This window comes from Gracilinanus agilis, chromosome 2 (genome assembly GCF_016433145.1).
Source record: "Gracilinanus agilis isolate LMUSP501 chromosome 2, AgileGrace, whole genome shotgun sequence".
NCBI classification, from domain to species: Eukaryota; Metazoa; Chordata; class Mammalia; order Didelphimorphia; family Didelphidae; genus Gracilinanus; species Gracilinanus agilis.
This window is the reverse complement of record NC_058131.1, coordinates 562,415,596-562,427,018: the sequence shown is the minus strand read 5'-3', so window position 1 is coordinate 562,427,018 and position 11,423 is coordinate 562,415,596. Positions and strand designations below refer to the sequence as shown.

The 11,423-nt window shown below is 38.5% G+C and overlaps 1 protein-coding gene across 1 annotated transcript in view; it reads left to right on the top strand.

Moving 5' to 3' along the window:
• The window catches only part of ADAM10 (ADAM metallopeptidase domain 10), a 138,837-nt gene that overhangs the window by 63,683 nt on the left and 63,731 nt on the right, over positions 1-11,423 (top strand). Inside the window, exon 3 of the mRNA XM_044665304.1 lies at positions 7,408-7,526. Coding sequence (XP_044521239.1) covers positions 7,408-7,526 — 119 coding nt within the window. The remainder of the gene's footprint in view (positions 1-7,407; positions 7,527-11,423) is intronic.

The following is an 11,423-nucleotide window of genomic DNA, read 5'->3' as shown; positions in this document are numbered from 1 at the left end:
CCAGATCCTGTGTGATCCTGATTGGTGCTCCTTGATATTTGAATTGTCTCTTTCTGGCTTCTTGTAAGATTTTTTCTTTTGCTTGAAAGCTTTTGAATTTGGCAATAATATTTCTAACCGATTTCTTCTCTGGGTCGAATATGGTGGGTGTTCTATGGATCCTTTCGATGTCTATATTGCCCTCTTGTTGTAGGACTTCAGGGCAATTTTGCTGAATAATTTCTTTTAGTACGGAGTCCAGGTTTCTATTAATTTCTGGGTTTTCTGGAAGACCAATTATTCTCAAATTGTCTCTTCTAGACCGGTTTTCTTGGTCTGTCACTCTCTCATTGAGATATTTCATATTTCCTTCTATTTTTTCAGTCTTTTGACTTTGTTTTATTTGTTCTTGTTGTCTTGAGAGATCATTGGTTTCTAATTGCTCGACTCTAGCCTTTAGGGACTGGTTATCGGCTATAATCTTTTGGTTTTCGGCTATAATCTTTTGGTATTCCTTTTCAATCTTGTCATTTCTGGTGTTCAATTTGCTTATCAGTTCATTTGATTTCTGAGCCTCACTTTCCAATTGCAAGATTCTACCTTTTAAACTGTTATTTTCTTGCCAGATCTCTTCCATTTTCCTCAGAATCTCAGTTTTGAACTCTTCCATAGCTTGTGAGGAGTTTTCCTTATTTGAGGAGGGTCCGGATGCTTGTTTGTTCTCCTCCTCTGTTTGCTCGGTTGTCTGGATTTTCTCTGTGTTAAAGCTGTCGAGTGTTAAAGACTTCTTCTTTTTGTTATTATTCTTTCTCTTCTGAACCTCCTGATGCTGAGTAGCCATCATTAGCCCAGCAGCTTCTCAGCTTTATCCTCGGGCTCAGTGTCTGTTCCCAATCTATTGGCTCCTGAGGTCTGAATTCTGGTTTTTTCCAAGGTCAAGCCCCCTGGTGGGCCCTCTTGCTTGATCCTCTGCTGGAGGTTTCTTTACAAGTCTCAGGGCGCTGCTTCCACAGTCGTATACCCGTCTGCACTGGTTCCCCACTTAGGCTTAGTTCTGCCTCCACCCACGCCTCTACTCAGCTGGCACTCTGCGCGCCCAGCGTCCTGCTCCGGCGCGAGCGCTCAGATTTCGCGTGCTTTTTTTGACTTAATGGGGTCCTAAGTCTTGCTGCTGTCAGGAACAGGTCCCGGAGCTGCTGATGACTCGATGGGTGCCCCAAACTTGCTCTATTTCTTTTTAGCTGGGTTCGGAGCTATAGGTGAGTGTGGAGGGGGTGGGGGTGGGGCGGTTGCTCAACTCGCGATTGAGTGAGTGAGAGCCCTTTTTAGCCTGGAAATGTCTCGATTCCACGTACCTTCCACGCTGTGCCCTGTTGTGGGGTTCCTCCGTTCGTCTGGACTTGTTTTTATGTCCCCTTGAGGAGTTTTGTATGTTTCGGTCAGGAGAGGTTAAGAGCTGCTTCTTACTCTGCCGCCATCTTAACCCGGAAGCCTCTGAAGTGGCTCATTTTTGATCCCTTCTCCTGGAATCAGACACAACCATTAATAAAAGTCCCATAATATTTAACAATCAATGGTAGGTTTCCATAGTCTAAAGCGTTTGTGTATGTATTTACATAAGGGCTAATGGATATCTTAAATTTATCCTACTCCAAAATTAAAAAAAAAACACATTAATACTGGTAACATGTGCTTCAAGTACAAAAAACAAGACAAAAAAGAAAACTCATACACTATTGCACAAATGAGGAAAAACAATAATAAAATAAAATAAAATCAGAAATATATAGTTCACAATCAGTGAAAAAGTATCAGTCAAGTAGGAGCAGAATACAAAGGTTTCTCACCCCAAAATGAGATCCATTTCCTTTTTAACTTGGCCATGATCTACAACAGGGGTCAGCAATGTATGGCTCTCTAGCCATATCTGGCTCTTTTGAGGGTCAGATATGGCTCTTTCTGCAAGAACCATAAAGTCAATTTTTTTTCAGGCGCTATTACAGGAGCTCACACTGTGAGCACTGTACGGCTCTCACGAAATTACATTTTAAAAAATGTGGTGTTTAAGGCTCTCACGGCCAAAAAGGTTGCTGACCCCTGATCTACAATGTGAGTGCAAATGATTTTCATCAAGTAATAGCTTTATGAAACAGTAGTATAGCAGGTAATGCACATTCAGTGAAATTCCAAAATTCACAAAAAGCACATCAAATTCTCCAAAGGTTACTAATACAGGTTTTGTCCAACTAGGTTATGAACTTTTATGATATTTTTTCCAGTCCTAGCATAGGATGGTACAAATAAAGACAGTACAACAGAATATATAACTAATAGTCAAAATACAGTGATAGAAAGTGATATAGTGTAACAGAATATATTGTACATTTACTTAATATTTAAACTTAAAAAACAAAATTAAATCCTAAAAAATAATCAATAAATACAATAAGTGTGATAGGATACAGTCACTAATTATCAGTAGAAGGTGCTCTCTTTAAATGTGAGCAATGGATTCAAGAGCCCTTTTCTCCAATTTTGACCACTGTTGGAGTGGTTAAGAGGAATTGAAATGGATCTTCCCAGGCAGGCTGAGTTGCCCCAGTACTCTGTAAGTTCTTTATGTTCACCTTGTCACTTGAATGTGAAATAGGTAACTGCCATCACAGGATAACACAAGGGTCACACACACAACTAGGACACAACCACACGCCCACAAGTGACAGGTTACACAGGATAATTGAGAACCTACCCAAGGGATGTGTGAGTTGAGTAAAAAACCACATTGGTTGGTGAATGACAGTTGGCAGTTTACTGGTCAGCCTAGTCAGGGAAAAGACAAGGGTTGAAGGCTATCTTTCTTTGCGTTATTTCTTGGATTTGGAGAAAGGCATAGGAAGTAAAGGAAAACTGTTTATTAAAGCTTAGGGGTTAGGTATTGAGGGAATAGACTAAACTAATTTCTAATGGGTAAGCTCAGGCTAAGGAAGTGGGACAAAACTACACTAGTTCTAAGTTCAGGCTGACAGGTCCAGCCTATTAAGTTCAGAAGGGAATTTGAGTCTCACTGCAGGGGTCCACTTCTGTTCCAGCGTTGTTCATAGCCTCCAGGAGTCATAGCAAGTAAGTCCACAAGAGGGATAAAGTCAAGGAGCTGAATTGGTTTCATATGTCCACCAATCAAACCAGAATCACTACTCTATCTTTCTCAGGATAGATGGATTTATAGGAGACAGTTATTTTCTGGGCTCCTTACCTCCAGTAGCTAAGGAAAGCCCCTAACTGCCAGCAGTTGCATCCAGAGAGTCCCTCAGAAAAAGAAGTCTCACTCCACCATTCCATGCTTAGAACCTCCTCTGTCAGCCATCCAGCTAACTTATGCCTCTTACTAAACTTTCCCTAATTATCTTATAACAGTTGCATGTAATGGAGCAAGAAGTCTATAAATCCTACTTGTACAGCAGCTCCAGATTCATGGAGTTCTCACAATTTTATTTGTAATCCTATATATATGAAGCAATAGAAGTATCACCCATAGTAATGATGTATATGCAGGAGAGAAAGGCTTAACCTGCATAGGGGAATGTCCAAAAAGCATCTCAAATGGTGAGATGGGTAGATCTCCTCTGGGCCTGCTACAGAGATAAAATAGGGCCAGAGGGAGAATTTTAGGCCATTTTAAATGAGTCTCAATGCACAATTAACTAGTCATATTCTTAAGATTTCTATTCATTCTTTCAACTTGGCCTGAGCTCTGGGGATTGTATAGTACATGGAATTTATGAGTTATCCTCAAAGAAGAATATATTTGAGACAAAACTGAATTGGTGAAATGAGTTCCCTTATCTGAATCAATTCATGCTGGCAGGCCAAAGCAAGCAATAATCTTTTTTTTTTAATTTTTTTATTTTAAACCCTTAACTTCTGTGTATTGACTTATAGGTGGAAGAGTGGTAAGGGTAGGCAATGGGGGTCAAGTGACTTGCCCAGGGTCACACAGCTGGGAAGTGTCTGAGGCTGGATTTGAACCTAGGACCTCCCGTCTCTAGGCCTGGCTCTCAATCCACTGAGCTACCCAGCTGCCCCAAGCAATAATCTTTTAAAATCATCTTGGCAACAAAAACTGCTGTGGCTTTGAGCAGTAGGAAATTCTTTAGACCATCTGGTCAACTGATCTATTATGGCCAGACAAAATTTATAGTGTCCAGCTAATCCCATAGTTTCCACCCTTTCAGTCAGAAGCATGAAAAACCTCCAGGGTCAGCTTAAAAATTGGCTTGGAAGTTAGGAGCAAGGTTGGGTTGGGCAGCATGTAAGGGGTTCTTCCCTACTTGGAGAAATGCTGTGCTGAGTGGCTAAGCCCAGGTTTGAGACCCATGTGTGTTTGGGGATAGGTGTGGCTGCAACCATAGGCGGGGGGGGGGGGGGAGGGGAGGGGGCAATATATACTCCATAAACAAACAAACAAACAAATAAATAAATATATACACTCAGTGGAGATTTTGGGAATCAACAGTAGGAGCCATTGGCCAGGAGTAGTTCACGGTGAGAGTGCAGGGCAGGCAAAGTAGCTGCTACCCTGCTCTTGTGATGGGCAGGTCCCCACCACAGGAAAAACTCAGTATCTTTACTCAAAGGCTTTCTTTTTTTACAAATTTAAAAAAATTTTTAAAATTTTATTTTTTTAAACCCTTACCTTCCATCTTGGAACCAATACTGTGTATTGGCTCCAAGGCAGAAGAGTGGTAAGGGTAGGCAAAGGGGGTCAAGTGACTTGCCCAGGGTTACACAGCTGGGAAGTGTCTGAGGCCATATTTCAACTCAGGACCTCCCATCTCTGGGCCTGGCTCTCAATCCATTGAGCTACGCAGCTGCCCCCTCAAAGGCTTTCTTAAAAATATCGAGAATTTTTTTTTTTTTTTTTTTACATTTGCAAAAAATGTGAAATTTTATTTAGTCAATTTTCATATTCTAGATCCTTGAGGGATAGAGCATCACTCGGATCCTATGTCCAATGGCCTTGGCAGGAAGATTGCTTCTGAACTTAGCTCGAACCATCCCACTATTTCCATGAGCCCGAGTAACTTTCCCCCAAATCACTCTTGTTCTGTTGGGTTTCCCACCAGGAGTTACTGTGTTGTTTTTTGCTTTGTACACATAGGCACATCTCTTGCCTAAGTAGAATTCAGTTTCATCTCGGGCATAGACTAATATCGAGAATTTTTTTTCCAGCTTCACTTGTCAGAAATGCAAGATTAAAATGAATGTAATATAATTCCTATTATTATATTTTACAAGATTTATTAATAATCACTTGAACTAGAGGAAATAAAAAGACAAAAGGAAAGCCTAAGTGAAGAGAAGTTTTCCCAATCACGATAGCCGGAGAACAGTGTGAGAAGCAGGGTTACCTAAACTTTATTCCAAAATGTAAGGATATAATGTGAGGATAAAAGTGGTATTCTGGGAAAAGGAGTACTGGGGTACAAAATTTGAATCACATATCATGTTTCTTTGAAATGTATGGATTAAATACATGGTTGGACTAAATATAAGAGAATGTGGTTTCCAGTTTTAAAAATTAATACAGCACAAGTCACAATGACTTTTTAGCAGCTTTATTTACAAAAAGAGGGAAAGAATGAAAGTAGTGAAATGTAAAAGGAGGGTAGAGAAGATATCTAACCTAACACACAAAATATTTGCCCTGGTACCTGGGTTCACTCTGGCAGGGCTCCTTAATCTCAGCGGGAGGACCAGTGATGAAACAAGAGTTTCAGCCCTGAGGCCTCCTTCAAGAGGGAGGCCTCTCTGTGTGAAAATCTCTCCAGAAGCCAGGAAAGGAGGGTCAGCTTTTTTTCAATCACTGAATCCGAAGTCCAAAGCTGCAGTCTCAGTCCAAAGGGGAAGATTTAAGAGCAGTCTTAACCAGAAGTAGTTCAAGTTGGTAGCCCCAGGTCCTTCAAGTTGAAGATTCAGGATGAAGACCCCTTGGACAGGAAGTTCATCATCTTTTATAGTCCTTTTTTATGTCCCTTCCTGTCCCTTCCTCCACTTTACCAATTTCTGTCTTTAAATTTGCTTAGCAATGCCCAGGGTTAGTTGCTTCTGGAGGTATTACTTTAGTAAGTGGTTAGTGAACCTTCCCTACTTAGTGTTAAGTAGGTGTTTTCTCTTTTGGTTGATTAAATTTAAAAGTAGGCAAGGGAAGAGTTAATCCCATCTTCATAGCATTCTTCATATTTGTTATTTCTTATCATACAATTTGTTCTACAGTAACTGAGTGAATAGCTACTTGTTTCATATTTCAATTTATGGGTACCTGCTTTGTTTCAAGGTCTTTGCTACCACTGAAAGTGCTGCTACTATAAATATTGTATTGTATATGAAGGCTTTTTTTTTTTTTTTTTTTTTTTTTTTTTTTTTTTTTTTGTGCGGTGACATCTTTGGGTTATGCTAGAAATGGAATCTCTGGGTTAAAAAGTATGAACATTTTAGTTGCTTCATTTGTTTAATGCGAAAAGGTTTTCTGGGATTATACCAATTACAGTTTTACCAGCAGTGCATTATTAATGTTTCTCTTTCTCCACAATTATTCCTCCAACATTAACTTCCTATCTTTTGTCCTTTTTGTCAATGTGTTTGGGTATGAGATAAGGTCTCAGGTTTGTTTTGATTTACATTTTTATTCATTTTACTGATCAGGAACTTTTCCGTCATATAATTTTTTTGCATTTGTGTTTGTTCATATCCTTTAGCCACTACTCCACTGAGAGGTGGAAATTTGAAGTTTAAAGTTTAAAGAGCATTAAAATGAAAAAAAGTTTAGAATATATTTTGCTGTGAATAATGAAAGACTGAGGAAATGTGATTTTTGCCCAACATATTAATAATGAAAAAGCAAAATTAGTGAGTATGAGAAATTGGGTCAGTTAATTCAGGCAAGTATCATTGGCCAAAAATATTTTAGTATGATATGATGGGGTTAATTGGGGAGGTAAGGTTATTTATGTATATGCAGTTCCGAAAGTGCCTGCATTCAAGTGTTTAGTAGAATACACAAAATTTTGTCACTATAAGATTTTAATTTAATTTTTTTTTAATTAAAAAAAATTTTTTTAAACCCTTAACTTTTGTGTATTGGTTCCTTGGTGGAAGAATGGTAAGGGTGGGCAATGGGGGTCAAGTGACTTGCCTAGGGTCACACAGCTGGGAAGTGTCTGAGGTCCGATTTGAACCCAGGACCTCCCATTTCTAGGCCAGACTCTCAATCCACTGAGCTACCCAGCTGCTCCTTTAATTTTATTTTTGCATAAAGATTAACATACAGAGACTGGAGCACATTTATATAACAGTCCATATATTGCTAGTTTTTGTAACCTTTTGAAATTGCAATCTTTTTAATTTCAGTTATCCTCCCTAATTTTACAGACATTTCAACCTACGAATGAAGAGAGATACATCCCTCTTCACTGATGACTTTAAAGTAGTAATATCAGATCAAGTACTTGATTATGATACCTCTCATATTTACACTGGACACATTTATGGTAAGTTCAACTTTCTTTTCCACTTCCCTCAATCCCTTTACCCATCAAAGGTGGAGGGAGGTAGGAAATCCCAATACTGCCAGGTAAAGTAAAAGAGTTTTTAAAAAAAATTTTCATTTAAAAAGAGGAAAATATTTCTGCAAATGTAAACAAAAGTATCAAAAAAGGTAATATAAATGCTATCATCTTTATGTATATGTTCCTCTCCTATTTCTAATGCAATCACTTTTTAATGTTAAAATTAGTGTGTAAAGTTAATGTTGGCTTTGAAGATTTTTTTTTTTTTTTGTTATGGATGCTTTGTAATAGAAAGCTGGGAATCTCGTCATTTTTTTTTTTAGACCCTTAACTTCGGTGTATTGTCTCATAGGTGGAAGAGTGGTAAGGGTGGGCAATGGGGGTCAAGTGACTTGCCCAGGGTCACACAGCTGGGACGTGGCTGAGGCCGGATTTGAACCTAGGACCTCCTGTCTCTAGGCCTGACTCTCACTCCACTGAGCTACCCAGCTGCCCCCAATCTCATCATTTTTTATCAAAGCATTAGTTTTCTTAAGTATTGTTGTAATAGTTAAAATTTGGTTGCCAAATTGTAATAATTATAATTAAATTATGAGAAAATTAGTAGCTTTATTACAGTAAAGTAGAGATAGTAAAGAGAGAGAGGAAAATGTAGGAAGGAGGTAGAGGGTTGCCTAGCCTACCACCATAAGTGCTGATCTGATGAAATCAAAGCTTACCTAGACAGGGTTCCATTCTCCAGCCAGAAAAGTGAGAGAGTCCCTTTAAGAGTGTACAGAGTAAGAATTTCCTCAGCAAGAGTATTCAGTCAGGGCCTGATTCCAAATCTGAATCCTTCCAGAATTCGAATGGGAATCCCAATGTCCTTTCAGCAAGAGCTACCAGCTCCTGAGCCTGAATCCCAGAGAGTGAGTACGAATCAGAATGCCCCACTTCGTTCTCAGTCTCACCTTATAAACATTTCCACCTACTAGTTCTCCTAAGTCATATCTCGGGAACCATTTTTATTTGAGGCAGGTCAGAAGCTAGTTTGCATAGGTTTTAGAAGAATCAGATGAGAGAGGCATTTGAGATACAAGGAGAGAATATGATAGCTTGAAAAATTGTGGTCTAGTGAGAGTTTTAATAATTGGGACAATGTGTATGAATTTTTTAGACTAAAGGAGAAGTAACCAATAATTAATTGATAGATTTCAAAGATGAATGAGAAAGGATAAGTTATTAGGGTTAGTTTGCTGAAAGAATTTGGAAGAATGTTATCCAAGGATACATGTAAAAGATAGTAAAGAGAAGTAGCACTTCCTTATTACTTTTGTGAGGGAAGAGAAGAGAAGATGAGGGAGCTGAAGGAGAATGTCTCACTTTTATTAGTCAACTAAGGCAAGAGTCTCAACTAAGGGAGATAGGGCATGGAGATGTGCAAAGTTTGAGGAGGAAATGATTTGGAATACCTTTGATCGGGAGTAGGACAGGGAATCAAGTCAAAATATTGCTTTGCTGTAGTGAATGTGTAGTTGAGATTTAGATGATATAAATTTGTAATTGGTTTGGTATGGTTTTTCAACTTTCTCCAGATTCACTCAGTAGCGTGTAATTTAGTTTGGAGGAAATAGATGATGGGAGTAATAAATACTTGACATTTGGAAAGGTGCAAATATAATAGGAGCATAAAATGTGAGATTTGAGAGTAGAGAGTAGTATAGAATTGGAACTAGTTAATTTAAAGGTATTGTCAAATTTGGAAAGAGCATATACATTGGAAGTCATTGAGAATGAAGAAGTTTAAGAAAAGGAAAGTATTGGAAAGAGAGTCATTTAATAAGAGTTTTTGATCTTATGAAAGCATTTTGGAGTTCTTGATCATGGAAGTGTAATGCTTATGGGGAAGAGCATGGGATTAGAAGGAGCAGATTTAGAGAACAGTAGTTTGAGGAACTAGAAATTTGGTGGTTGAGTGAAGATTGTATTTAGTCAACATACTATTGGAGGAATTGAACCTCGAAATAATCAACAGGCTTCCCAGAAGTGAAATATACCTGTAAATAGAGTTGGATTTCCCATATGATAAACTTGAGAGAGACAAATTGATAGCCCTAGTGCAACTTTGCTAATTCCTTATATATTTTAAGAAGTAGAAGAAAGGATAGTGGAGCCAAAATGGCAGTAGAGGAAGCACTCAACTGAGCTCTCCCAACATTTCCCTCCAAACAACTTTATTTTTTTAAAAACCTTACCTTCCATCTTGGAGTCAATACTATGTATTGGCTCCAAGGCAGAAGAGTGGTAAGGGCTAGGCAATGGTGTTTAAGTGACTTGCCCAGGGTCACACAGCTGGGAAGTGTCTGAGGCCACATTTGAACCTAGGACCTCCTGTCTCTAGGTCTGGCTCTCAATCCACTAATTTACCCAGCTGCCCCCTCCAAACAACTTTAAAATAAAACCTCGGATCAAATTCTGGAATGGTGGAGCCAACAGAAGGTCAGGGTCAGAAATTCAAGAGAGAGATCTATTAGAAGGGGGTGAGAGGAGATGGAGACTGGCCCGGAGCCCATGTTTATGCAGCACTAATGGTGACAAGAGAAGCAACAGCCGCTTTGGGAGCTCTCAAGCCAGAGATGGGAAGGGGTCCTGGCAGCTAGTCAGAAAGCAAATACAGACAACTGTTGTGCTAGCCCTGAATGCAGGAATAGATGCTCTTTGGCAGATCCATTGCCTAGATGCACTTTTGAGTGGCAGTTCAAGAACCAAGAGGAGCACTTGTAGTCATTTGCAGGGGCCCTGAGGAACAGTATTATTTCCAGTTTTAAGAAAACATGGTCCCTCTTAAGTAGTATCAGATGTAATCTCAAGGTATCATTGGCCCTTCCTAGATTAGAGAGTAGTGACCATACCTTTCTCTAGATCATACCACCTTGGAAGAACCAAAAACTTCCCAGACCCTCAGAATTAATTCTGAAAATAATAGTAGGGGAAAATCTTCAAGGTTGGGACAGACCTTCCCTTCCTTAAACCAAGAATAAAGTTCAACTTGAACATTAAAGTTCAAAGAGAAGAAATGGAAAATGGAAAAAAATGAGCAAACAACAGTAAAAACAACCTGTCCATAAACAAGTTGTGGTGAGAGGGTAGATCAAGACACAAATTCATAATACAATAATGTCAAAAACAAACATAAGCTAAGTCTCACAAGGACAATAAAATGCATTTCAAATTGGATGCAAGCCCAACAAGAATTTCTGGAACATCTAAATAATGATTTTCAAAATCAAATAAAAATGGCAGAAAAAATTGGGTTAAAGAATTGAGAATAAGGGAAGAAAATTATACAAAGTCAATTAGAAGACTGGTAAAGGAGGCACTAAAAATATTGAAGGTAACACCTTAAAAAATGGAGTTGACCAAATAGTATAAGAGGTATAAAACTTCACTGATGATAACTCTTTTAAAAAGCAGGATTGGCCAAATGGAAAAAGAGGTACAAAGAGAATTGGGCAGGTAAAGTTAAAAGGTTGAAAAGATAGAAGAAAATGTGAAATATAGCATTAGAAAATTAACTGAAAAGAGATTGGAAAGAAATAATTTAAGAATTACTGAATTACTTAAAACCCATGATCAAAAAAGGACCTAGATATTATCTTTTAAGAAAGTATCAAGAAAAACTGCACTGATATCCAAAACTAGAGGATACAGTAGAAATAGAATCTCCTCATCACCACCTGTAATAGTAGTTAAATGAAAATGAAATGTAAAACTTTCAGGAATGTTAATATCATAGCCAGATTCCAGAGCTCCAAGATAAGGAAAAAAATTATTTGAAGCATCCAGAGAGAAACCATTTTAATATTGTGGAACCAGTCAGGATTTTACAAGATTTAAGTT